This window comes from Scleropages formosus, chromosome 8 (assembly GCF_900964775.1).
Source record: "Scleropages formosus chromosome 8, fSclFor1.1, whole genome shotgun sequence".
NCBI classification, from domain to species: domain Eukaryota; kingdom Metazoa; phylum Chordata; class Actinopteri; order Osteoglossiformes; family Osteoglossidae; genus Scleropages; species Scleropages formosus.
The window spans coordinates 7,694,140-7,721,800 of record NC_041813.1 but is presented as its reverse complement, the minus strand read 5'-3'; the positions used below and the strand labels follow the sequence as shown (position 1 = coordinate 7,721,800).

The 27,661-nt window shown below is 44.3% G+C and overlaps 1 protein-coding gene across 2 annotated transcripts in view; it reads left to right on the top strand.

Moving 5' to 3' along the window:
- cul9 (cullin 9) overlaps window positions 1-27,661 on the top strand; it is a 34,348-nt gene that overhangs the window by 3,710 nt on the left and 2,977 nt on the right. The window contains exons 2-37 of one of the 2 annotated variants that reach the window (XM_018725002.2): window positions 193-843; window positions 5,289-5,443; window positions 5,551-6,114; window positions 7,681-7,822; window positions 7,924-8,114; window positions 9,525-9,906; window positions 10,095-10,287; window positions 10,553-10,754; window positions 11,011-11,201; window positions 11,612-11,808; window positions 12,000-12,237; window positions 12,431-12,536; window positions 14,103-14,330; window positions 14,807-14,897; window positions 15,053-15,224; window positions 15,426-15,531; window positions 15,754-15,849; window positions 16,067-16,242; window positions 16,358-16,491; window positions 16,717-16,902; window positions 17,190-17,219; window positions 17,539-17,675; window positions 18,506-18,688; window positions 20,534-20,691; window positions 21,499-21,700; window positions 22,110-22,281; window positions 22,733-22,878; window positions 23,108-23,237; window positions 23,423-23,625; window positions 23,932-24,203; window positions 25,725-26,100; window positions 26,409-26,549; window positions 26,732-26,896; window positions 26,996-27,159; window positions 27,313-27,406; window positions 27,497-27,571. In XM_018725002.2, the coding sequence (XP_018580518.2) occupies window positions 198-843; window positions 5,289-5,443; window positions 5,551-6,114; window positions 7,681-7,822; window positions 7,924-8,114; window positions 9,525-9,906; window positions 10,095-10,287; window positions 10,553-10,754; window positions 11,011-11,201; window positions 11,612-11,808; window positions 12,000-12,237; window positions 12,431-12,536; window positions 14,103-14,330; window positions 14,807-14,897; window positions 15,053-15,224; window positions 15,426-15,531; window positions 15,754-15,849; window positions 16,067-16,242; window positions 16,358-16,491; window positions 16,717-16,902; window positions 17,190-17,219; window positions 17,539-17,675; window positions 18,506-18,688; window positions 20,534-20,691; window positions 21,499-21,700; window positions 22,110-22,281; window positions 22,733-22,878; window positions 23,108-23,237; window positions 23,423-23,625; window positions 23,932-24,203; window positions 25,725-26,100; window positions 26,409-26,549; window positions 26,732-26,896; window positions 26,996-27,159; window positions 27,313-27,406; window positions 27,497-27,571 (7,044 nt within the window). In that variant the 5' untranslated portion in view covers window positions 193-197. The remainder of the gene's footprint in view (window positions 1-192; window positions 844-5,288; window positions 5,444-5,550; window positions 6,115-7,680; window positions 7,823-7,923; window positions 8,115-9,524; window positions 9,907-10,094; window positions 10,288-10,552; window positions 10,755-11,010; window positions 11,202-11,611; window positions 11,809-11,999; window positions 12,238-12,430; window positions 12,537-14,102; window positions 14,331-14,806; window positions 14,898-15,052; window positions 15,225-15,425; window positions 15,532-15,753; window positions 15,850-16,066; window positions 16,243-16,357; window positions 16,492-16,716; window positions 16,903-17,189; window positions 17,220-17,538; window positions 17,676-18,505; window positions 18,689-20,533; window positions 20,692-21,498; window positions 21,701-22,109; window positions 22,282-22,732; window positions 22,879-23,107; window positions 23,238-23,422; window positions 23,626-23,931; window positions 24,204-25,724; window positions 26,101-26,408; window positions 26,550-26,731; window positions 26,897-26,995; window positions 27,160-27,312; window positions 27,407-27,496; window positions 27,572-27,661) is intronic. The other variant, XM_018725003.2, reaches the window with a different exon arrangement.

Below are 27,661 nucleotides of genomic sequence, written 5' to 3'. Positions count from 1 at the left end.
ATTCCACTGGTGTAATTATATTCTGGCAAACCTGTAATTAATGTGATAATATGAAGATCCGAAGATGTTATGAAAGTGGGATGACTGTTTTACTCGTGACAAGGATTTTTACTGGATGTATTAATCCAGTTTGCAGTGGGGCTGAGTGGTTTAGGCAGCTAGATGGACTGACGTTACGCTCCTCTTTTGCAGTGACCATGGTTGGCGAACGCCGCAATGGGAACCTGCTGGTGCAGCTGGGTCCCAAGCAGCAAGCCTATCCTGAGGAACTCATCCGCCAGCGGCGTACATATGATGGCCAGACAGAGTACCTGATCCGCTGGAGCCTGATCCCTGTGGAGGAGGGCGGTGGCTCTGGAGGCGGAGCAAGCGAGGCAGGCAGCGGAGGTGCTGGCAGCTCTGGCTCGGGCAGCTGTCCTTCTGGGGAAAGCAAGGCGGAGAACATCCTGATGTGGATGTCAACGGAGGACGTTTATGCTAACTGCCCCACGCTCCTGGGGAAGCGCAAAGCAGATGCCCAAAGGCCTTTGAAGGAGGAGCAACCTAGCAGCGAGTTTCCAGCCGATGTCACGTTTGACGAGGTGGAGCTCTCCGACATGAAGGATGATGTAAAGAACCTGGTTCGGCGGGCACGGAAGCAGATGTCCAAGAAAAGTGACCTGTCCATCAGTATCACGCATACCATCCATGTGCTGAGCGCCTACGCCAGCATAGGCTCCCTGGTGGGCGTGTTCAAGGAGACGGGAGCACTGGACCTGCTCATGGAGCTGCTGTGCAACAAGGAGAGACAGACACGCCGCAGTGCAGGAAAGATGCTTCGGGCATTGGCCTCCCACGATGCAGGTACACACTTTCTGCCACCTCCTCTAGCAGCCCCTCCACACAGTGGCATTGTATCACAGGTGGTGGCCCAGCCCAGCTTGACAGCATAGCGACACATCTGCCTAACTTCCTGGTGGGGGGGGGGGGTCGGTGATTTGCGAAAGACGACAAAATTAACTCGTGGTTTGCAGGTTCTGCAGGAAATATTGCTTTGTTGAGCCATAAATTATTTTCTTTAACTATGACACACTCTTCTCCTTAGGAAATGCAATTACGAAACAAGCAATTGTCACTGTTTCAAGGGTGTATTGTGTTGTCTTATGATTACGGAATGAGGTCGTGCAGGACCCTTGATTGCTGTATGTAGCGATAGGCCAAGGAAATGTCTTAGTGAAAAGGCAGTTCCAGGGTTCTAGTGGCAATACGTGTGTTTCTTACTGGTCTCGTGTTTCAAGTTTCACTTCTGTCTTTAAATACAGTGGATTTTTCAGAAGTTCTCTACATGGTGACCGTAGATGGAAAGATCGCTTTCTGACCTTAACTGTCTGCTGCCCCTTAAGTCACACTTTTTGCTCATAATTAGAATCTAGGTTGTGTTCAGTTACATTAATTGCTTGTAACACCGAAGGCTGAAAAGCAGCTAAAAATACCCCTACTTTAAATGAGCTTTCAAGTTAATAAAACTTTCAGAAAATCTGCCTTTTTTTTTAAAAAAAAATAAATAAATAAACTGTGGTTTTCACCTCTTTGTTTTATGAAATCTTACACTACTCGTTTCATAACTTTCTTGCTCAATGTCCCATAATTCAATGATGACTGGTAACTGGTTTCTCACAGATCTTAGATGTATGGATGGAAATTTTAAGTGGTTGCTGTGCAGTAGTAAAACAGCCGGTCAGGAGGGACCAAAATGTTAGCAACAGTGTTCAAGTGAGTTATATACATATATGGGAGGGAGAAATTAAGATTTACTTGAATTTTGAAAAGGATGTACCACCCTTGTTATGCGTATGTTACATGTGCCAGCAAAAGTATGTGTTGATAAATGCACAATTTTTAATGAACTTTCACTTTCTGTGAAAAACTTTCAAGCTTCTGTGCTCATGTTGCAATTCCCCCATTTAAAGTAAAAGGAAGTGTATGTTTAATTTCTGAATTTTTCTCCTTTACAGATTTAATGGAGTTAGTTAAGTAAATTGAAGGATGGGTGTTCTCACATTTTCATATTTGTTTTGGTTCATTAAGCTAATGCCTAAGATAAAAATCGTTCTGATTGTAGGCAGTGTCCACTGTCTGCTATGTTTTCTTGGCCAGTTTCGTACAAGGAGCACGAGGTGAGACTTGATTCATTGTCACGCAAACACCTCGTACCACCTTTCCCGATGCTCTACGGTAGAGGGTTTCCTCAGTGCCAACAGAAGGAGCTTCCTGTTAAAGACGGAGGAAGCTTTCCACAAAGCAGAGCATAGAAGTGGACCACACTTCATTAAACTGGAAATAAAATAGTGCGGTGGGAAAGTCAGAGGCTCAGGCTTTTATGTTTGATGTGAATGGATGCAATAAAGGGGTGCTGGAAAAGGCACAGTGATGCGGGATTTAACCGGAGCAGCACAAAAGCATGAACCCCATCATGGAGAATTCAGCGTCAACTGCTCTGCTTAATTTCTTTGCTTTCTCAAGGTGTTTCCAAGCAACAGCTCATGGTAAGGGATTTCGATTTCGAGGTTAGGTTGTGTTAGGGAAGCCAAGGTCCGAACGTGTTGCAGAATAGAAAGAAGCATGCTGAATTTTAGAGGTTAGAATGAGCAACGATAGGTAAGTGGCTCAGATGGCAGGGTTTTGCCTCTACTGCTTAGTTTGTTAGCCAGCCTTGCCTGCCTAAAGTCTTTACCTGACTGTGGCACCAGTCATTTCCTGGTAAGGTGATGGTATGTTGGACTGATGTCTGAATTGTATTTGCTGTAGTTTCTGCATTGCATCGTATGGGTTTTCTAGAGTGTACCCTCTGGACTTCTGCTATGGTGAGCTTTTGTTTCTGGGGCTCAGGCCGCCGCCGCCGCCGCCACCACAGCTGGTGCTGCCCATGTAGTCCAAGCAGTCGATTGAAAGTATCATGCAATGCAGCAGCAGGCTTCACTTTTTTTTTTTTTTTTTAATTTTATTTTATTTTATTTATAAATCTCATAGAATCAGCTTCAACAATTTACTTGAGCCCTGCTGTCTGTGGTCCGTGACATTTTTTACACTGCCAGCGATGTAGATCACCATACCGATTACGGTTTTTTGGATACCTACTGTATAACAGCAGCAAAAGTTGGCATTGCATTTAATCCTTAGAGACTATTTAATACCCATGCTAATAAACCTCTTTGGTGGCCATTGCTACATGTATAATCTTTATTGTCATAGTGCAGTAACCTTTATTAATCCCAAAGGAAATGTCCATAAATCCCCTACTCTGTCTGTGTGCCTTTGCCCCAGTGGTACCCAGTTGTACTTGGAGTACCGTGTTGCACGCCTCTGACAGGAAGTGACCAAGAGAGTCATGCTGCTATGACTCAGACTGGTACAGACTTTTCCAGCTCCACAGAACACCCCCTCCCTCCCTCCCTCCCTCCCTCCAACTGATCTTCTTTTGCATAGCTTTACAAGCAGTAAGTTTGGAAAAGGAGTCAAATGTTTTCTCTGGAGAAGTCAGGTTTCCAGTGTGTCGCGTACTGTAAACACAGAGCGTTACTGTTTCTCTTCCGTCAACCCCTTTCTGATGCAGTAGATTATTCTCTCCAAACACTATTTCCTTGGTTAACATGATGTAGAGACAGAAGTATGAAGTTCCATGCTAGGACTCTACTTTCTCTTAATAAAATGTCTGTAATTTTTGCGAGGTGTTTGGTTTTGTTCACGCTGCACAAGTTTGACCGGGCTGAGGGCTCTGCTCTCGCTCGAACCGAATTGAAGATCCTTTATTTATCCCGAAGGAAGTTGCAGCGTTAAGCAGCGCACGTACGTCGCAGCGGTGAGACAAGACACAGGCGCGGGAGTGTGTAAACAGGCAGCAAATCGACAAAGGAAAAGAAAAGCAACGCTGAAGTACAGCTTAACCAGTCTGCTGCAGAAAAAGTCCCTCTGCCTTCCCATTAAAGTCCTTCGGCTGTGGTGTGGGCGACATCACGTGCTGTTTTCACGCGAGCGAGCAAGCTGGTGTGGGAAAACCCGTGGATCGTGCTACCGGGAGTCAGGCGATGCCCAGCACGGTGTCCGAACTACGAGTCCATTCCCCAACCTTGACCTGTCCCATCACAGAGTGTCTTTCCCTTAATTGATACAGTAAAAAATTAACTATAAATCATCCTTTGTAGCTTACCATTATAATGTAGCTTTGAGAAAAAGCATGATCCTAATAAGGGTCCAAATTAAGACAAAATCAGAGCGTTCACCTTGTTCCCTGTTCTAGTTTGTGCAAGTGGCGCTGAGGTGTATTGACGCGCATTCCGTCGATTCGGCCAACGAGCAAAGGTCCGTCTGGGAATGGGTCTTTAACCCTTCTTTTAGTTCTCAAATTTTCCTCCGGTTTCCTTGCGCACAGTTTTAAGGAAATGTAAAGTCATCCTTTACTCTTCAGCTTTGCCTTCTAGAGGGGAATAAGAGAGGAAAGCATAATTGCTTTCAGGAAAGACGTTTATTACTTAGCTCACATACAAGGCTGGTTACAGCTGGTTGTTTTTCCTGTGTTGTGATGTCAGTGTTGTTCTTATTAATGACATGTGACAAGCCATCTCCCCCCTGGCTGACAGTCTTGTCTCCTCAGCTGGAGCTGCTGAACAGACCTTTTCATGGAAGCGAATCAGACTGGTAGAGAACCAACATGCCTTGCATACACAGGGACTAGTGTGAATTTTTTTTAAATGGGTGAAATCCAAGCAACTGGAACAGTATTTGTGCTGTAACTAGACAGTACTTCCAAGATATGTCTTGGAATTCCTTAATTATGATCTTAATGTAAACAATTATTTTTGACGTTTAATGGCACAGAGTTAATTCAAAACAAATACAGAACAGTGATAGAGCAGGTAGTGCTGCTGCCTCACGGTGCCTGGGCTCTTTGGACACCAGTTCCAATGAACCTCAGTCTGTGTGAAGTTGCATGTTCTCCCCGTGTCTGCATGGGTTTTGTCCGGCTGCTCCGGTTTCCTCCCAGCGTGTGATCTCCTGAGTGTGTGCGTGGGTGGCGTCCTGTCTAGGGTCTAACACTGCTCCCCCAAGCCTTATGCACAGTGAGTCTGGGATAGGCTCCAGACCACTGCAGCCTTGACCAGGACAAGCAGTTAATGGAAGTGAGTAAATGAACATAAAACCCTGCCTTTGGAAGTTTCTCCATCACCATCCATATGTGATCAGCTTTGCTTCCATAGACCTCAGTACACAGGTGGTTCTGTCTGTGTGATTCTTCCCTCCTCTTTTCCCAGGGAGCAGAGCCTATGTCCTCCTGTCTCTCAGCCAGCAGGATGGCATTGAGCAGCACATGGACTTTGACAACCGCTACACCCTCTTGGAGCTGTTTGCTGAAACCACCTCCTCGGAGGAGCATGGTATCTCCTTTGAGGGGATCCACCTGCCTCAGGTAATCCCTTAGCTCAAGATAGGCCTTGGAGTTGCGAGCTCATATATCAGGTGCTTGACTTAATGTTTACTCTGAGACATGTATCTAATTGTGTCTGTCTCCATCAGATCCCAGGAAAACTGCTGTTCTCACTGGTGAAGCGGTACCTCTGTGTCACATCTTTGATGGACAAGCTCAGCACGGTGGGGGCAGATACCAACTTGGAGCGGCAAGAAGGCGGTCCCTCCAGCTCCTCCTCTTCTCTTTCCTCATCAGGGGTGGGCCATCAGACAGAGCAGTCACGGGTGCAGCGCGAGTTTGAGTTCACCATGGCCATGGCCAACCTCATCTCAGAGCTGGTGCGCGTTATGGGCTGGGACCGCAACCGGCAGCCACCCCTTGAAGGCTCTTCACCAAGTCCTGGAGGGGAAGAGCCACCCCGCCCTCTCCGTTCAATCTTTCAGCCTCGCTTCTCTACCCCACCCATAATGGCAGTTTCTCCACCCAAGAAAAAAGTGACCAACAGTTTTAAGACCCGCACTGACTTTGCTAGTCGCACCGCCTACGTAGAGTATGTGCAGGACAACTTGAAAGGAGGAATGCTGGTTCGCATGCTTGAAGACTACGAGGAGGTCAGCGCTGGTGATGAGGGAGAATTTCGTTACAGTAATGATGGCTCGCCTCCCGTGCAGGTACTGTATCACGTCTCTATGTATCCCAGGTCTAAGAAGTTGTCAAATTTCACTCATTACTTGAGACAATCAATCACAACCAACATCCTTTGGTAGAAATCTAGATTTTCAAAGGGGTCTTCAGATCTCAGTATGAAATCAATTGTTAGACTTTTTTTGAGGCTAGTGATCTAAGGAGTTTGATTAAATCAGTTATTGGGTGCAATATGTTTCTGGTGCTTAAATATCAAGATAAACACTTGCAAGATTTAGTGCCAAAGTCTAGAATTCTACCTTGAGGAGCCCCATGTTGACCTGTCGAAAGGTGTCTCCTTGTGTAGCATTGACCACAGATGCTCTGTTGTTAATCTGGGTGGGTTGCGGCACAGGGTTATGAGCTTTTTGAGGTGCTTACAGGACTCGGCCTGCTTTTTCTGATTTGGTGGTGTTAAAATATGACAGTTCAGTGGGACAGCTCGTTTCTGTGCAGCTCCATCACTTTTAATTATACACTGGGCTTGTTACTCAGTGGGCCACAGTTTTGTGTTCACCTCTGTTCATGCCCTGATGTGTTACTGTGTGGTTCGGATTTGCTATCTGGTTTCAGAAAGTCCCTGGCGGGGCTCCACCACCAAACTCTGCAGGTTGTCTGTGTTTCTGCAGTGGTCAGCTGTCCATTCACTTGCTGTAACACACACACTCCAGCAGCTTATAATATCATACAACATGGTAAATATTCAGTGTAATGCCATTTTTATCTATTATGTCATTTTCCTTCCGCAAGTTGTATTTTGTTCTGTACAGTAACTTGTATCAGATGGTCGGGACAGAGATAGTCACCTCGTGTTGGAAACACAAAAGGTTGTTTTCCTTCGGCGGTGTCCGTGTGATGGTTTCTTGGCTAAATCTGAAATCTGCTGGAAGCACCGAGAAATAGAGTACAAGAAGGGCTTGAATGGTTGTGGCTGGACTCCTCTTTTAAAACAGGCTGGATAGAGACAAATATTCAGTTAATATTTATACATCATTCTTTTTAACAGAGTTATGTTGAAAAACTGAGCAAAAGTGACAAATTTAAAAAAAAAAAAAAAAAAACACGTATAGCTGCCAACTTGCGGTTGAGTGCAGGAAAAGAATAAAACCATGAAGAAAAGGAGAAACATTAACCAGTGTGGGTCCAAGTACCAGTAGCTGGCAAGCTCTCCTGGGTATTCTAGCATGTTACATTGGACCAGCAGTGTCTATAAGACCAATTAATTAAGGCAGTGTAGAGTAGGTGTGAACGATAAGGTTTCAGGCAGTTGGCGGGTATTGTCAGGCAATCGTAATCCAGTTGTCAGGTTGTTCATTTGGAGAGCAGAGTGCAATCATGGGCTTCCAGGGTAACTGGTGATCCAGAAGGCCACTGTAGCACCCCAGGAGAAATAAGAGAAATCAAGTAGTGCATACAGTCATTGTGATTTACGGGACATTCAAGCAGGTAAGACTGAAAGAACGGGATGAGGTGATGTACAGAGAAGATCATAAGACCACTTGAGCGTTTCTACAAGGAAAGGTGAGAAACGTGTGCTTTGTACCCGTGAACAGGTATACTGGAACTCCCTTTCCCGCACATACTGGGTGCACTGGCATATGATCGAGATCCTAGCTGGTGGCACCAGTGGGCAGGCGGAGAAGGAAACGCAGGAGAAGGCTTCCTCGCTCACAGAGACGCTAAAGCTCACTGCACGTAAGGTTCTTTCCGTTTGCCACCTCCTGCCTAATGTGTTCGGCTCGCTTTGCATATCTGTATGTAATGCCCTGCTGTCTTATTCCACCTTGTTTTACCAGTAAGCCAAACATTTTTCTCTAAGCCCCCGGGGGGCTTATACTCACTGCCATACCTCTGTGAGGGGCTTGGGGAGGACAGCCAGATGCTGAGCCGAGCTGAGTGGTGGGAGGTTTTGTTCTTCGTCAAGAAACTGGAGCCCAAGCAGCAGCAAGAGCTTCTGAACCTGCTGCGACAGAGCTTGGATGACCAGGTGTGACCTCAGGGCTTCTTCCTTCCTCTTCCTCACTTGCAGTCTTTCTAGTTGTTCCTTACAGGCAGTCTCCGAGTTACAAATGTCCGACTTGCGTACAACCTGTAGTTACAGACCACCCCCCCGTAAAGCCTATTATATTAAAGATTTGAGTTACGTGCAATGATTCGTAATAATAAACGGGCACTACTTAGCGACGCGCATCAAAACGCGCATCTACAGCGGTTCGTCAGCTCGTGGGTAGGGCGCGTGAGCCCGAGGTAGGACAAAGAATTCCTTCTTTTCAGTCGGACCACGTTGCTGTTAAATGTCTCGTATGTACTTTATTTGGCTTTAATTTATTTTTTGTTTTTACCCTCCTAACCATGGAACCAAAGTGTAAACGTGATGCAAGTGATGGTGATGCATCAAAGAAAAGGAAGATGATCACGATTGAAACTATAGTGGAAATAATGAAGCAAAAGGTGATGCGCCAACGAACATTGGAAAAGCAAAAAAATTGTTCTTTTGCTGCGATGTACGTCACTTTGGACAAAAACGTCTGCTAAATGAATAAATGTAAATGTTTTGCACGCGCTCTCTCTCTCTCTCTCTCTCTCTCTCTCTCTCTCTCTCTCTCTCTCTCTCTCTCTCTCTCTCTCTCTCTCTCTCTCTCTCTCTCTGAGTGGGGACTTGGCTATAAAAGACACTTCTCAACCTCTTCCCAGTTGCGGAATCTCACTTGAGACATCCGTTCCTTCTGCATTCTCAAACCTACCTTGTACTGGTCTTCCAAGTCCTGTCCCTCATCGTTCCCCAGTCCCGTTCCACGTCTCTGATAACTACCGCCCGCCTTGTCCCTCAACCACGATTTCAGATCCTCACCTGTGTTCAGTTCGCTGGTCGACCGACCATTCGCTCGTCTCTGACCACAAGAACACGTCTAGTCCTTTGATTCTGAATCAACGATCCTGCACTTGGGTCCAGCCTCCCCCGTGTCCTCTGTTCATCATGACAGTAGTAACATTTATTACGTCTTTCTACGTCTCTCTCTCTCTTTTATAAATACTGTAGTAGTCAAGACAGGCTCGGGAACAGAACTCGTTTGTAATCTGGGGACTGCCTGTAACTAGGTTCTGGCTAATAGCGTGCCATGCAAAAATATGGACTTGTTAACTTTAAAAACAAATATCTGTTTTGTTCTTTTTTGCTGCAATGAACATCTGTAAGTATCTCAACCAAAGTCCTGGGAATCAGTCCTAGACCTACCTCTGCCTACATGACATGATACTTCTGCATAATACTTGTTGATAGCAGCTTCATTTACCCTTCAGTTCTGGTACCGTAGCTGGTCATTTTGTCTCTTCGTAGTGTATGCTTTTCTGCGAGGGTCTTGTATTGTAAGTGGAACCCTATCTCTAAATACTGCAGATGTCTGAGCTGGATGACGCAACACTGATCCAGCTCTCTGTGCCAGTGGGGGCTGCCCAGAAGCTACTGCACTACCTGAAGCAGACTCTGCAGACATCCTGCCTGTGTGACCTGCTCTGCTCGCACACCTTTGTCAAACACTATCTGCGCCGTGGTGGCCTGGATGATGATGTTCTACACAGGACTGTCAGCCCCATGGACTTGGACCCACAGAGCCCCGAGCAGGCCTCGTCTTCTATGGGGGTGCTGGGCTCTGTCTCAAAGAAGCCCAAGAAGGAGATTCCAGCTGAGATGGGTAGCAACAGCAGCTGTGATGCGGAGAATGAACTGCCCGTAGAGGATGATGCAAAGGGACCCGAAGACCTGGAGGAGAAGATGAAAGGTTGGGCGTAGCCTCATTGGCCTTCTGTGTTGTTTGGTCTATGTGCTCATTGTTTTCTACATTATGCATGATTGTCATAGCTTATCTGTCTGCCGATTTCTATGTTTTAAGCAGTCCATTCGTATAAATTTCCTCCCACTCCCAAAGTGATTTTTTTTTCGTCTCTTCCTCCTTTTTTCTCGTTGTAGTGTTCAACAACCCCAAGATCCAAGGGAAGAAGAGCTCTCTGGAGAAACTTGGGGAAGTGGTGGACATAATCAAAAAGAGTGGCTCGGACCCCGGGCAACAACTGGCTGGCATGAAGTTCATTCTTCGGCTGCTCGATGAAGAAGGCCCCCAGGAGAGGAGCACCCTGAGGACGGACTCTGCTCAGACAATCCGGTAAGGTCCCTTATCTCTCCTCCTAAGTAACTTAGCTGGCTTTTGGGAAGTGTAATGGTTTCAGAACTAAACCTCTAACCAAACGGTTGCAAGTTGAGACATTGTGGCAAGTCACAAGACTTAAATATTAGGGTTGCCTATGATGGCCCAAGACAGCTGCTCTAATGTAATTATTTTTTTCAAGATGTGACAAGATCAAAGTAAATAAATAACCTTCAAAGTAAGGTATAAATTTCCCCGATGACATTCTTCCTTTTCCATCCAGGGACAAGATATTAAAACTCCTGGTTGAGATGTTGGGCAGCCAACCCATGGAGAACGTGCTAACTGCCTTGCGGCTGGTACGGGCCCTCATGCTAAAATATGAGTGGAGGGTCTCTTTTGCCACAGAGGGTGGTGTTAAGGCAATCCTGTCCTGCATGCAGGAGCACCCCAGCTGTATTCAGGTCCAGCAAATTGCCCTGGCTGTAAGTCCCCCACTTTTCTCTCATTTACAGCTCATTTTATATGCATGTTATCTCAGGATGCAAAAATGCTCTCTAATGATTCTGCTTCTGCTAGATTAGGAACTCTGGGTTAAGATGATGTGCTGTGTTAGTTTGGACGGCGTCTTCTGTGTGATTGGATGTTCCATCGTCGTGCCAGGTTAGAGTCAGGCTGATGAACTGATTGTGTTCAGTAGTAACCCAGTAAGGCCTTAGTTTTCGCTGCTTCCCACCACAGGCTCTGAAAGTGATTACAGGTGCCAGCAAGCATGACAGCCACAGCACAGGTGGCTGCCTACCGCTTTCTGAGTCTGGAACACAGATGATGCTGGAGATCTTTGCCAGCATTGGCTCTGCCACCCCTGAGGGCTCCAAAGGTCTTCTTGGAGCCATCCCTGCTGCCATCGAGTTACTGCTCAACACACCAGGGTAGGTGGATACCACCATGCTGGTACTGTCACACAGAGGGTATAGGATGTTTGCTACTAAATTGCAATGGAATAGACTGTTCAAGTTTGGCTGTTGTACTAAATGCTCATCAAAGTGAAGTGGAACAGGTTTGATTGTTCAAAAATTCTTCTTCGCACTGTTCTCTGGTATGTCAGTATTCTAGAGGAATTTTACCAGGGTCAAACTCTTACATTATAGATGTTATTACTTAGCATGCATTGCTGAGAGCCAAAACAGTTCACCCATTTTGTGCTGCTGAACTCCAGTTCCTTAACCAGTGTTGTTTTCTTACCTGTGGAAGATTACATCATCATGCATTTTGAAGAATGCAAGCAGTTATAAGTATTAAATTTTTTGTTTTGTTTTGTTTTTTTCGGCTTGCGTTTAAGGTGCACATTGGCAGTGCGCAACGGCCTGCTAGTGATCATCTGGCTGATCTCTAGCCATAAAAGTCTTGCAGAGCAACTGGTGGCCTGTGATGTGAGCGCTGTGCTCAAGAAGTGCTTGTCAGCCGCCCGGGCGGAGAGCACTTTGGCAATCGTCGCACTCAACCACATATCCCTGGTCCACAAGCTGGAGAAGAGAGGTGCACTCTGATGAACTCTTAAAAACATCTTTGCTTAACTTCTAAGAAAAAGGTTTTTCAAGGAAGCTTGTAGTAGAGTGGGACGTTGGCATATATGTTATAGATTTATAGATGTGGATCTGTGTGTCCAAGTGTACTTTTTTTTTTTTTCCCCGATGCACGCTGTTCCTAATGCTTTCCTGACGGTGTAGAGTCTAGAGAGGAGCTGAACTTCAAGGACACGGAACTGAAGATGCTGGTGGTGAGCCTGAAGGAGATGACGGCCACCAAGGAGGTAATAATGACATTGGAGCAACTGCTGTGTAACAGTGCCTCCCAACTGGAAGAGGAGTGTGCCCAAGTGACCCGCAGCAAGGACACCTTCCAAGATCTGGTGCGGCTGATGGACCAACACCGACCAGACCGGGCCGCCCAGCTCTCCATTCTGAGGTGTGGCGTTTGCCCAGTTTTTGTTTATGCTTTCTGTCTTATAGAATGATGCTGATTGCGAAATGTACAGGTGTCGATTCAGTTGTATGTCCTTAGAATCTTGGAACCAGATAGAACTTAGAAGTATGGACAGATTTTGGTAAATTGACCGGTGTAGTCTTAAATCGGATTTTTCCCCGTTTGGTATTTTCAGCATTTTAAATAAGTTCTTGGACAACTACCAGGAAGATCTGCTGCCTTGGCACGAGTGCATTGAGCCGTGCCTGTCGTCAATGTCCGCTTTCATCAACGATAGAGAGGTAGGTTTACTTTAGGGCTACTACTTGCTTACATGTACTGAATATAATTTATTACAAACGAACACATTCAGGTTTCACACAGTAATAAAACTATTTTTGGAAAAAAAAAAAAAAGAATTCATTTGTTTTATTTGCAATGCTAGATACACTACACTTAAGTCCCTACATTCACTCACCTATACAGTGGAAAAATGTAATACGTGCAGAACATTCATGTATACACAGTCCCCGAATTACGAACAAGTTCCGCGTCCTCAGTCTAAGTCGGATTTTGACGTAAGTCGGAACAGTTAGGTATGGTGGGTATCTAATATTAGTTTGTCAGCTGTTTGTTATAGTATATCATATACCTTTATATGATAGTGTGAACTTTTTTTTTTTTTTTAATTTGGAAAGTGGCAGTGGTTTTATTGATTTCTTTTGCCTTTACTGTTTTTTTTTTGGATGGTTAAGTTAAAATGTAGACAGTACTGTGTATATGTTTTGTGTGTTTTCATGTATAGTACCTAATACCAATGAAAGAGCTGAATAAACTCAAGAAGGCAGGAATACAGTATTGTAATTAAGTGAATTTTGTTATGTTATGATAACTTTTGAAGTAATTATGTCCACTTTTAATGGTAATTTTGGTAATATTTTGCCATTTGTCAGTTTTTGGCCCTAGGAATGCAGCATATGTTGTGAGATTCAAGGTCTTTTGAATATGATCCTTTTTTTTTTTTTTTTTTTATTGCTTTTGTTTACATGCTTCACCCAAACTGAGAAACCAGTCCTTAACAAGATGAAACACAAACCAGTGAGAGTGTCTACATATTGCCAATAGTTGATTGTAAACCTTTCCATTAGTCAGACCACAATCTTTTTGTAATCTCATTTGATTTGTTCTCTGACTAAGGTGTAGATGCATCAACTAATGAGCTGTGTCCACAGTATTATTATTTTTTTTTATTTTTGTAGATCAAAAATAGACATGAGAACCCTTGTGTCCATCTGAAATCAGACACCCTCTGTATCCAAACAGATATCAATCTCTAATTCCCTCTGTTTTACCAATGCCTTAGAAATCCCCCTCACCATCACTTCATAGAAATTTCTTATAAAAAATAGAATCGTGCTGATATAAAAATTACCTTTTCATGTCTAATTGTGATCTTTAGTATTCTGCCATCACTCTACACTAACATAAGTACACCTTTTGCCTGTATGTACCTCTTTGCCTGTTGATTTGTGTCGAAAGCTACAATTTTGTGACAAAATTACTATTTTAATTATTTTTATGCCTCGAAGTGGCGTTTTTGCTGGTTATTTCTGTGCAGTATCACCTTATTGATATTTGGCAGCACATTCTGTCACAAATCATTATTTTTGACTGGAGGGGAATTATTTTTTTTTTTTAAACAAAGAGAAACTAAAGAAACTAAAATTCATATAAGTTCAACAGTATTTTTCTTGCCTTCCTTCATTAGCAAGATGGGTAATTGAGTGCTATCTGAAATAAGCTGTGATCAGACTTTTCCACGAGGTTTAAATTGTGAATTAGTGCAAGAGTGCTATGACTCCTTGCAGGTGGTGCAGCCCTTTGTCCGCTTCTTGTACCGACTCGCCACGCTGAACAAGGACTATGCGGTGGTGATGTGCCGACTGGGGACCAAGGATGCTCTGGTGAAGGTTCTGGACAAGCACAGCACCAGTTTGCTGCTGGCAACCGAGTTGCGGGACCTCATTGGTGACTGCGAGAAGTATGCCAGCCTCTACAAGAAAATGACCACCAGTATTCTGGCTGGGTGCATACAGGTTAGACGCCACCCGTTTTGTTATCCCTCTGTGAATGTCTTGTATCTAAAGATCTGTTCTGTCAACCAGTTTATATACACGATTGTGTACGAAGGCAAGCCGAAAAAGCGTCTTGAGTAATGTTTATAAAAAAATGGTTAAAACGTTGTTATGGATACTTATTGAAGCTTTCAATACGTGATTGTAAAGATGTGATTAATCTGCCCTTATGCTTCTGGGATAAACGGATATCGATGGTGGATGGACAGCTTTTCTTGTCTCTTTCCTTTTCCAGTAGATTTTTTAGGCTTTATATTAATTGAATAGTAAAGTTTTTAGCATTTCAGAAACCACAGACTTCAGAAGGTTTTAGCCTTCTGTGTTAAGGCACTCTAAGCACGACTGTTTTTAGTTTTTATTTTTTGTTGCTCGGAACTGTCATGTCTCCTTGGAGATGTTTGGCGGTCTTTGTTAAGCGTCCTGTTCTGTTCTGTTAGATGGTGCTGGGTCAAATTGAAGAACATCGCCGAAGCCACCAGCCAATCAATATCCCCTTCTTTGACGTGTTTCTGCGGAACTTGTGCCAAGGTCTGTCCTTCGGCTCACGCAGCTTGGGCGATCCATCTGCGGTTTTGTTAGCCCGTGTAGCTAAAGCCTCCAATTTAGGTACTGTGTGTGCTTGTTTGACTGGTCTGTTTTGCTGTCACATTGACACCGAGTTGTCCTATGACCACGTTAATCAGGGTCCAGCGTAGAGCTGAAGGAGGACAAATGCTGGGAGAAGGTGGAGGTTTCCTCCAACCACCACCGTGCCAGTAAGCTCACTGACAAGAACCCCAAAACCTATTGGGAATCCAACGGCTGTACAGGTTCCCATTTCATCAATATCTACATGCACAAGGGGGTGGTGATTAGGTATGCATATATTTTTATAGTTAACACAAATGACAATGCAGCATTATTTTAGTTATGCACATTCTGTTTATGGTTTATTTCTGATTGCAGAAAAGTAGAACATTTTCGCTCTTCAGTAATAGTGTTGCTGTTTTGACAAGTCTAAGAGCTGCCATCATTTTCCTCACGCTAAGCTGTGTACCATCCCTCTCCAAATCAAAGGCAACTGGCTGTGCTGGTGGCCAGTGAAGACTCGAGCTACATGCCAGCCCGCATAGTTGTATTGGGCGGCGATGACCCCACAAACATCAACACTGAGCTCAACACGGTAAGAGACGTAATTAGCAGGGTATTTTCTCACGGAAAAATGCTTTGGTTCGGTCATATCGTTCTACAGTTTTATTTCTTTCAGTGCTGGTGTTTTTATTGTTTCATTGTGTCACGCAAGTCCCCCCCGCTCCATTTTTCATTAACTCTTTTAGGTCTTTTTCAAGTTGCTTTGCTATTTATTTGCCATGTTCAAAAATAAGTGTGTGTGTGTGATTCGCAGGTTAACGTTCCTCCGTCAGCCAGCCGCATTGTCCTGCTGGAGAACATGACCCGTTTCTGGCCTATTGTACAGATTAGAATCAAGAGGTGTCAGCAGGTAAGATAAATCATCAGAAGGGTTGGAAAATGAAATGGTGACATTTATTCATTTAATCATCTTGATAGTTGGTGTTCATTTTAGTATATCTTTATATCAATTACGCTTTTTAAAGAAAAAAAATCTGTCCTGCCGATTATTTGTATTAAAATATGAAGTTGTTTTTGTGGTACGCCAATCGAGTAGGCACTGATCTAACCTTTGTGTTTCACTGCAGGGTGGCATTGACACGAGAGTGCATGGCTTTGAGGTGCTTGGACCCAAGCCTACCTTCTGGCCAGTGTTCAAGGAGCAGTTGTGCTGTCGCACCTACCTCTTTTATACCACGAAGGCCCACACCTGGTGCCAGGAAATCTTGGAGGACAAGGGGCAGCTGCTGCAACTTTTTAATAAGTGTGTTTCTTGACTGTAGCCTCATCTACTGTTTTCAACATCATTATCCACCCTATTTCCTATCTCCAGAGACTGACTCTTCTTTCTTTCTTTCTTTCTTTCTTTCTTTCTTCAGGCTCAATAGCGCCCTCAGACATGAACAGATGTTTGCAGACCGCTTCCTTCCAGATGCGGAGGCTGCTGAGGCCTTGGGCCGCACCTGCTGGGAAGCCCTGATCATGCCTATTGTGCATAGCATCACTGTCTCAGGTGGGCTGTGGGCAAAGCTTTACACTGTGTCTCACCTCGTTTGTCCCCTGTTGTTCCGTACTATTTATTTGGACTTTTGGCTTGTTACTTGATATATTCATGTCTGTCATCCTGGTTACTGTGTTATCTAGGTCTTTATGAGTTCTTTTTCTTACCTCCATGCCTTGTTCTTAGCCCATTTCTTCTGATGTAAATTGTAGTTACCCCCCTCTCCCTGTGCAACAGACACAAAGGTTCCTAGCCCACTCGCTTGGTTGCTTAGCGAGTACCTGGACAATGCTGAGCTGGCCAAACGTTGCAAGAGCCGAGCAGCCATCTTTAACTCTCGCGTGCGGCGCCTCACCCACCTGCTCGTCCACGTCGACACCAGCCGAGTGGACACCGAGGAACTTAAGCCCCCCGTGAAGTCCAGTAAGCACACTCTGTATACTTTGTCCTTCCAGTAATCAGACTACTTCCAGCCAAAGTGAAGTATTGTTTTTGTCATCTGGTACCTTATAGAGGTCAGCCAGGGCTTAATTTTCAAAAGGGATTCCTGTTTATAGAATTCCTCCTAGAACAAGTTATAATCTTAAAGATATCTTGTATGCTCAGACATATTGTTAAATTATAAGGAAAGATTTCTCTGCAGATACCTGCTAAATAGTCATCGCCAGCATTGACACCCTCTGTATTGAAGATATCTTTCTTATTTTCAGAAGGTATCAACCGAAGCAAAGATTTGAAGAGTAAGTAACTGTTTAGAAGCCCATGTAATGCATTTTAAGTATTTGTTGTAATTACAGCTCACTGACACCCGTCCAGCCCCCTGCCCCATTACCATAACACTAACCATCGTGATCCGCAGTGCTTTCCTTTGGCACGCACCCCAAAGCGATTATTACAAGCTCTCAGGACACATCAGCTTTTTTGTTTTATTTAATAATTTCACAGGAAACTTTTCTTTTTTTTTTTTTTTTTTGGCTGTGAGTTTGGACTGGGATTTTTTTTCTGAGTTGGCGTTTTATGTCTTGTCCCACTCTTCACCGAGCATTTGATATCTTGCAGATGGAAAAGAGGCGAAGAACAAAGATGTGGCCTTAACCTCTGCTGCCTCCTCCAGCTCTGGAGTCAAGCCCAAGGTGAAGAACACCAGCAGCATTGCAGGCATAGCCCAGTGCTGGCAAGGAGTGGTCCAGCAGCAGGTGACGGCTCCAACGTCCAATCAGAATACAGTGCACTCCGTGTGATGCTCCTTTGGCAGCTTTTCATCACTTGCTTTTAGTACACACAGACACACACACACACACACATATCATCTGAAACTGCTCATCCCAAGCGGGGTCGCGGCGAGGGGGAGGGGACACACCCAGGACGGGACACCAGTCCGTTGCAAGGCACCCGAAGCAGGACTCGAACCCCAGACCCACCGGAGAGCAGGTCCTGGCCAAACCTGCTGCGTCACTGCGCCCCCCCTGCTTTTAGTATAAATCACACAAATAGCGGTATATAGGCCTTTCTGTTGTTAAACAAATTATGAAAAATTATAAAACACATACACATTTATCAAGCACTTGTTATAATCTTGTTCCTCCAGGTGTTGTTGGGTATTGTTATGATTTTTTTTTTTTTTTATAATAGTACTAGCTTTCAGGCTGGTTTGTGGTCAGCCTTTCACATCAGAGCAGGTGTTTACATGTGCCTGGTTTTTATTTGAACTGATGACAAGGGGTTGGGGCATCCAGACACCGCATTGCATACATCGCTGCATTGTTATCTGCATTTGGCATTAGATTCATAAATCGCACAGGACAGAGAATTTTTATGCATACATATTTTACTCACCTATCCCTTGTAGAATCGTAATCGCCAAAAATCAACATAGCAAGCACTCTTTTCAGATTTTTTTAAAGAATTTCTAAGTTTCAGCTGTCATATGTTTCTCGGGTTGGCTTTGTGAATGATTCATTAACTGTCAGTCATTGTTACATCAGTACGGTAATAACTGAACCTGTCTTTGTGCTTGTGCCTGCAGGTGAAGAAGTTTCTGGACTCTGCCTGTAATTTGGAAGACTTTGTAGAGCGGTACCGGAACATGTACCTGCAGCTGAAGAACGGTATGGAGGAGTTATTTGGCCAGCAGACAGCTTTTGTGCTGGCGCTGCGTCAGGGCTTCTCTGCTGCGCTGCTGCAGCTCTCCATCCTCACCGCGATGCATGTGAGTCTGCAATACAACCTGCTGCCTGTGAATCCCTACTATGGCAAACTGGTATTACCACAATAGCAAGAGCCAACAGTGAGCAAACCTGACTTTCTGGTTTCAGACCAACCTTTTCTTATTGGAACAGACATTATGTTTCGTCTAAAATGTAGTCAGTGTATTTTTACATTAAAATTATTGTGTCAGCAGTTCTGCTTCATAAAAGTTTCCTGGAACACCCGTGAAATAATTTTTTGGGGTTTCTGTTTCACAGATGTGCTAGTCTCTTGACAGACTGTTGTGGCAATATATATACAGGTATCCCCCGTTATACGGACCCGTTTTGTTTCTGAAAACAGTTCGTATGCCAAGAGTCTGTAAACTGGGAGGTCCTTTCACGTTATTTTAAATTGTGGGGGGGGGGGGGGATTATGCGTTCCTGGACTTCATGGACATGCCCAAATATTTCCACAAACACCTAAAAACAGTCTCAATAAATGGTAATTGAAATACAGGATGATAAGATATTAAACATAATCAAAAAGGAAATTAACAAAGACTAAATTGGGGCAATTAGTTGTCTATAGGCTTTTCCATTATTAAAAATGTTAAACACGTACGTGTTTATCGAGCACTTTTTAGATCATGAGAGAAGTGATACACAGGTACGTAAACAAAAAAAAAAAAAAAAAAAATTAATGAAAGGAAAACATTTCTCAAGACTAATGAAATACAGCACACAACAGAAGTGAGTTGACCCCTGTGCGATATCACTTAAATGTCAAATTGTTCAAAATTGTATCGCCTCTCAATAATTGCATTTAATTTTAGTGACTCAATAATTGAGTCAGGCGAAAGATGTTGGGGAGGTGACATTTATAGATGGCACCATGAATGCCTGTGGATATACCAGAGTACTGGCAGACAAGATGACTCCCAGTCTCCAGAAGCTTGGTACAAGAGGAATATTCCGGCGTAATAATGATCCAAAGCACACTGCCAAAATTATGCAAGTTTTTCTAAAGAAGAACAAAGTGAGAACTATGACCTGGCCAAGTATGTTGACTGACTTGAATTCTACGAAACACCTTTGGGGTATTTTAAAGAGAAAGGTAGAGCAATACAACCCTTCCTGTAAAGAGCAGCTGAGAAAAATTGTCTCTGTGCAGCAGTGGTATCCTTCATGCCGAGGACTGAGTCTATCATCGGAAATAAAGGTGGACGTACAAAGTATTGGGGAAAAAAAAAAATAAAAGATCTGAATCTCAGCAATGAAAAGGTGTACTGACTTCGGTTCCATTGAGTTCCTACTTGGGGGCCTGAATTTTTAATATACTGAATCTTAACTGTTGATTTTTAATTTTACATAAGAGCAAATACCCTACTTGTCAACTTAGAAAGAATGCAATTATTGAGAGGTGATACAATTTTGCATTTAAGTGATAACTGCACAGGGGTGAACTCCTTTTGTATACTGTAACTTGACAAAATTAAGGAGTTATCATACATTATCGAAAAGTCTGTTCCTGACCGGTTCGTGACTTTTCTGTCATCGGGGAAAGGTCTGCACCAAACATTGGGGGAGAAAAGTACCTGATGCCGGGAGCAGACGGTTTGTATACTGAACATTTTGTAGGGCCGTTATAATGAAAAATCTAAACCCGGAATCGGTATTCCTGGGTATACCTTTATTGTGTCGTTTTTGATTGTATAACAGTTAATTGCTACGTGTATTTAGAATGTGTCCCTTCATATTTAAATCTCAGTTGGGCCACTTAACCATGTCGACTTCGTAATTAAGACCAACACTGTCACACAGGCTCTATGCTGTGAAATGACAATCTGAAAACTCGTCCTTCCTAGGTGAGCGAGCGCTTCGCCCAATACATCGACCAAATGATTCAAGAGAGCGGGGTGGAGTCCGGCAACGTGGAGACGCTCAACCAACTGCAGCAGTTTCTAGAGCCCATGCTGTTCCTCTCTGGCCTAGAGCTCGCCAATACCTTTGAGCACTTCTACAGGTAAGGATGGCCAACACAATTTCTGTATAGGACCCGGCGTGGGCTATTTTTCACTACTGCGAAACACCCGAGTGGATTTCTTGTTGAGGACTGCATGCGTTTCCTTCACCCGTCCCACCAGCTTTGGTGGTAAAGTTGTGATATTTTTGAATTTCCTGAAACTGTCGAAGTTAAGTAAGAAAAATTCTGCTTACAGACTTCCTGCCTTGTTGGTATTATGTTTGAGTTGCTGTTGCATTTCACGCCAAGCAAAGAAGTTTAGGTACAGATGTGGCAATTGTTGAAGCGCGGAGTTTGTCCCATAGTCAACCTTTGTGATGGTGCAAATTAAATGAGCAGCTGAATATACAATTTAGTGTGATGGGAAATGCAAAAGGTGATCATGACGGTGTGATGCAAATTTACGTAGCTGTTTTGAGATCAGTAGAGAAGGTGATATGTGTTTTGGGACCCTCATTGGACGTCAAAAGGGATTCAGCAGTTTTCTGGGAGAAGCAGAGACTGGAATCGATGGTTACCCCTTGGCTTTTGACTGAAGAGGATGAAATGACCGAATTGTCCAGTTTGATAGTTTCTGACTCGTGGCCCTGCTGGAACAATGAGGACCTCATTCTTGAAACAGAATTGTAGATGGTTGTCAGCGATCCAAGCTGTAGTGTGAGAGGACACATCAGGGCTAGATCGGAGGGGGGAGGAAGATACATATGGTGGTTGAGAAAGCAGCATCCTACCTCTTTGCCTTAGCATGGTGAAAATGAGTTGTTTTCAGACACTTCTTTGATCGCCCTGTCTGCTTGTCTTCTACAGGTACTACCTGGGTGACCGGCTCCTGGGCCAGGGTAAGGTGTGGCTGGAGAGTGCAGTGATTGAACAGATTGGCACCTGCTTCCCCAACCGCTTCCCTCAGCAGATGCTGAAGAACCTGAGCGAGTCTGAGGAACTTCAGCAGGAATTCCATCTGTACCGGCTGCAGCAGCTGGATAAGTCGCTGCTAGACGTGGACGAGGAGGTGAGTAAAAATTACTCTCGGAACCGTGTAAATGTTGACTTGCCATAGGGTTAAACGTATGAAAAATGTGTCACTAAGATGGATCTCAGTAGTTATTTTGTATTATACACCTAATTTATTTGCACCCGAATGTACAGTCCTTAGTCTTCCTTTGAGATACAACACCTCTGCCAACTGAGGAACAGCAGACACACACCTTCTCAGATGTGTATACTGTCCCTTCTTCCAGCATTTACTGGCAGTCCTTCTGGAAGTTTGAACGACAAAAGGGGAGGGCATTTTCTTCTCTCCCACTCCCAGGAGACCTATGTAATCCGCACAGATGCTTCAAAGAAACCTCACGATAATATCAACTTGTGCAACGTGCATACAGCTGTATACATTCTTTGTGTACTTGTTTGTCTTGGAGATGATGGAGGAGCAGCCATCGGGACTGGAGGAGGAGAGTGAGGTGAAGGTGCTGGTACTCTCTCCACGATGCTGGGCTGTCTCCTCAGCTTGCTACTTGGAGACCCCGGAGAAGTTTTTCCCCAAACAGCTTTGCAGCTACCTGGCAGAATTCACAGACTTCTATGCAAACAGTCAGTAGACGTTTAAATATCCGCTCGAAGATCTCCAACCGTACATATTTCGCAGTGCTCTGGTGCTCAGTTAATCCACGTGTAAGCATCTGTTCAGTGGGTAATTTCACAGGTCCTTTTTGTCGATTCCTTTTAAAAATTGCTTTGAGTGTTCTTTCAGAAGGAGATCGGCTTAAGGAACCCTTTTGTAAACCGAGGGTCGCTGGTAGTTACTGACTATGAGTATCATTTTGCATAGTAAAGTCTGCACTTCATATAGCCTCAAAGATGTTAGCATAAGAGATCTTACTCTTCTAACCCTTGTAAAATCTTCTTAACCAGAACTCTGTAAAAGGTTTAAAAGTTTGACATATCACTGTCTTGTCATCTTGCTTTGGATAAGAAAAACAATAACATCCCGAAATGATGAAAAACTCTCTTTCTGCGCATCAATTGTGTCCCCACCCTGCAGGCCAGAGCATGTACAGCCTGACTCATAGCAAGCCTAGACGGTTGCAGTGGACCTGGCTGGGCCATGCTGAGCTGACCTATGTTTCCTGTACACTGTATGTGTCCACAGTGCAGATGTACATTTTGCTGCAGTTCAACCACCAGGAGGTAACTGAAGCTGTAATAACATCTAGAGCTCTGAATAGGGTTGCAGTGCTCAGCTCTCTTTAGTAGAAAAACGATTCTAATTGTCTGTAGTGCCATTATCAAATGAGAGTCCCTTATGATCTAATGTCCCAGGTGCCAAGTTGGACAGGCTGTGTCCAGGATGAGTATAAAGAAACATCTTTGTGCTTGTGTTAGATCCATGGCTAACCTACGGGTGGGTCCATTGCAGGAGGTGTCTGTGGAGGCCGTCCAGCAAGCCACGGGTCTTCCACCTGAGGTGCTGCTCCAGGCGCTGAAGCCCCTGACTTCAGAGAAGGGCATTCTGGTCCAGACTGGCTCCACCCAGAGCCTCACAAAAAGTGAGCTGACCAGTACCCGAGCTGGTCTCATTGCACAGCTGTCTTATAATACTGATGATATATTATCAGTATAATGATATATATTAGTAGGAGCTACTGCACTGGTTTACCTCTGGGCTTGATGCAGCATTTATCCTGGAACATCATGAGAACTGAATACACTGACACTTAATTTGTGCCCACAGGGTTTTTGAGGCTTAACAAACATGCCCTGTCAAAGGGCTTAGATGGCCACAGCTACCTTTATCTGCTGCCCAAGCAGACCTACGTGAATGTGAACGAGGATGCTGCTAGTACACTCGAGCGGAAGAGGAACTACATCTACTGCCTCATTGTGCAAATTATGAAGGCTGAGAAGGAGATGCACATTGACAACCTAGTCTTCAGGGTAAGCCCACATATGGTCTTGTTTATCAGCTGGGGAAGTCCAAATGGGTGACCAGATTTTACAGAATTAGGTCACATTATCGTTCCATTCAAATGTGAACTTTAGTAACAAGTTATTTTGCATGTTTGGTCTAGACTGTGTTTGTTTTGCATTATGTCAATTTTGGTTCCGTATTCCCTTCTTAGAGAACTATAACGATTTACGCTTATTTAATGGTGTGTTCTGTTTAGCAGGTCATATTTGGCATTGATGTCTATGGCTGTATTCCCTGTTGTCCACCTAATGTGTGCATCCCCACCTCCCAAGGTGTTGGACGTCTGTCAGAAGCAGGAGGCGCTGAAGCCTGCTAACACTGTCCGCTTCAGCTGCAGTACCACCGACGTACTCTCCTGCATCATGCATGTCATTAGCAAGGGCTACTTGAGGCGCAACGAGGAAAATCCGCACATTGTGGAATACCTACCTGAGGACCCCAGCACTCCCCAGAAGGGTCAAGCACACATTTCATTTGGCCAGACAGAGATCAAGAAAGGAGCCGCCGCCAGCAGCAGCAGCAGCAGCAGCAGGCAGGCCATCAGGTGTGCGGATGACCATTGATCTGACCATGTGGGACTGTGATTCACCGGGTGTTCTTCAGGGCTGAGGTGGATGTCCTCTGATGTCCTCTAACAGAAAATCATTCAGCACACGTCTTAGTCATTTGCATATACCATTTGAGGACATGTGGCACATGGTGCAGTCACGTGTTTATTTTTTAACATGTTGTGTATATACTTCCTATTTTATGATCATCATATCTGTGCAGCCATCTCACCTGAGCAGTTGATTTCTGGAGGAGAGCTGGTCAGTAATGGTTTTACCAGGTTTTTGGAACATGCCCATGTATCTGCTGTTTTGGTTTCAGATGAGTTCTTTATATACACTTGAAATGTTAACACAGTAGTTATTCTCTAGTTATATCCAATCGCCATGGTACTGATCTTTGTTGCAATTCACATTTAAACACAATTTTGCTGTAGTTAGTCCCTGAAGACTCCAGACCAAAATATAGTTGCCCAGCAGTGTTGCCATACCAAAAACATAAGTCTTTTGTTTCTTTTTGTAGTGCAAGATCATTGTTAACGTAATTTTATTAAAATAATATAATTAAAAAAAATAAAGAGAACCTAAATTGAACATCATTGTCATTTTCTGTCCCCCTTCCCCCCCCCCATTTTCCTCTGTGTATTTTAATTTCAATCTTACCATTCTGGTGTGAGCATTATTGAGAACAGTTTAAATTTCATATTGTTCATAAAACTGCTGTTTTCTCCGTTACTATTCTGTTCATACACATTCTAATGGGGAAAAGATGTCGCAAGAGTTCCAGCAAACATTTGTTCTTTACTTTTACGTTCAGAACGCCTGTCTCTAACAACCATGTATTAATTGCTAATGTAGTGTTACTTTTTAATTTTTGTTAAGGGAAAAATACATCACAGCTGTACCTCACAAAAAAATTGACTGATCCTGACAAAATTGCCTGTATTATTACCAGACTCATATCTGTGTGTATGGTATTGCAACCTTTGTATACCATGCTTTTTATGTCTTTGCCGGAACGTGGTGAAACGGACTGTAAGGAATTGTTTTACATTTATGAGCTAGTTTGGTAGATCAGACTGTAGACTAGTGTGTGTGCAAGATTCACAGTTGAGAGGTAATGATGTTTTATTTCAGAAATGTTCTGTTTTTGATACATGGATTCAACCTAAATGGAATACGACCCGTTGAAAATTCTAATACGACTAGCTTTAGGATGCACGGTTTTATTTTGGGCATCCTAAAACTCCTTTTTCATGTCTGTCCTGGCCTTCCTGTCCATTTTCCTTATTTAGTATGAAGTGTAAGCTCTTAATGTGTGTGCATTTCCCCTCAAGGCGGCATACCTCATTTGCAGATGCGTACCTTACATTAAATAATCATCTGACATAACACACCTATTAATCGAGAAAGGCAAAATTTTACACCTGTGGCTTGCTCTAAATATTGGATGATGACAATGGTGGCTGATTTGCTGTTTACTGTGTGGCGGTAACTTTGTTTATTTACCCCGACAGCCTGGGGCCTCTCTTCACAGCCCCTGAGCGAGCAGAAGACGGCGTCCTGGACGTTGTACTCTTCTCCATGGGCCGCACCATGACCCAGGATGAAGTGCGGCAGCTGATGAGGCGGACAGTCCAGCAGGTCTCCAGCACCCTGAGCCTCGACCTGGACCGAGCTGAGCACTTGCTGGTGCACTGCAAATGGAACGTGGACCTGCTGATTCAGCGCTACACCGATGACCCGGATGCTCTTTTCCTGGCTGCGGGCCTCAAGGGGCGTAATCCCCAACCACCCCCGAGCCCTGCCTCCCATTGCCCCGTCTGCCTGATCCCCCAGTCGGGGGAGGCCGATCTCAACCCCGCTCTCTGCTGCATGCATTACTGTTGTCGGGTAAGCTTGTTTCTCTGAGGACCTACCCAGTAGGTAGTAGTTTCCAGGCCTGCGGTCCCTGCGGCCATGAATATTAACTGGCATTAGGCTGAGAAAATATTAAAATGTTCTTTTCACTATATAGTATTCCATCAATTCACTGCTGAGACCCCTTTATTTTAATGCAAAATACTCACTGTCATTTTAGTTCTGTTTTCAGATCTTGAAATATTCCAAGTAATGAATTACAAATATGGGCAGTTCCACTGAAAGCCCTTTTAATTAAGTTAACACTAAAACAAAGTGCCATGGTGTTCTTTATCTCACAGTCCTGCTGGCAGAAGTACCTGACAGCCAGGATTGAGCAGAACCTGGTGATGCACTGTAACTGTCCGATCACAGACTGTCGTGCCCAGCCCACCTCTCAGTTCTTCTACAGTATCCTGACTGACAGGGACATCATTGCCAAGGTCAGTGTAGCTGCCACTATCTATCTGCCTTCCTGGAGGAATGGAGCGCACGTGTTAGGGGAACTGAACTTTGATTTCTGGTGCTCGGTTTATCAACTGGGCTTAATTCGTGCGGATTGCAACTCTGCGGAGGTTCAGGGACACTTGTGCAATGACTTGAGTGTTTTCTGTCCTCCCCTCAGTACGAGAATGCGCTCCTCCGGGGCTACGTGGAATGCTGCTCCAACCTGACCTGGTGCACGAACCCCCAGGGCTGTGACCAGATCTTGTGCAAGGAGAATATTGGTAGCATGGGCACATGCTCCAAGTGTTGCTGGTCTTCCTGCTTCAGCTGCAATTTCCCAGAGGTGGGTGGTAGCCAGCCAGGACTCTTCATGTCTATGCAGCAACTTTCTTTTTTAGCATCTCGTAATTCAACTTGGGCTCACTTGTGGGTCCCCCAACAGGCCCATTACCCGGCAAGCTGCAGTCACATGTCGCAGTGGATGGACGACGGCGGTTACTACGAGGGCATGAGCATGGAGGCACAGAGCAAGCACTTGGCCAAGCTTATTTCCAAGCGCTGCCCTAGCTGCCAGGCTCAAATTGAAAAGAATGAGGGCTGCCTGCAGTGAGTACCTCTTTTCTGGTTCTCCCGCTATTCATGGGTCTCAGCATAGCCACAGGAATGTTGATGGGGATGCTGTGAGTTAATGGTCTCCAGTCCATACACGACTTGAGTTATTGCTGTTTGTTTATTAGTAACTTCTCTGTTGTGTTAAAGTATGACTTGTGCCAAATGCAACCATGGATTCTGCTGGCGGTGTCTCAAACCGTGGAAACCGACACACAAAGATTATTACAACTGTTCTGCCATGGTGAGTTTATGTGCTTTTCCAAGAGCATTGTTTTGGTTTTCACATGGGAGGTGTTGCATTGCATCATGTGCTTTTCCTTTCCGTGAACAGGTGAGTAAAGCTGCACGTCAAGAGAAGAAATTCCAGGACTACAATGAAAGATGCACTTTCCATAATCAGGCTAAGGTAATTGGGGATGTGTCTTGTTAGTATAGTCTGGAAGTCTCGGTTGTAATGTCTCCTTAAGATACGTTTACGGCATTGTTTTTCGAGCAA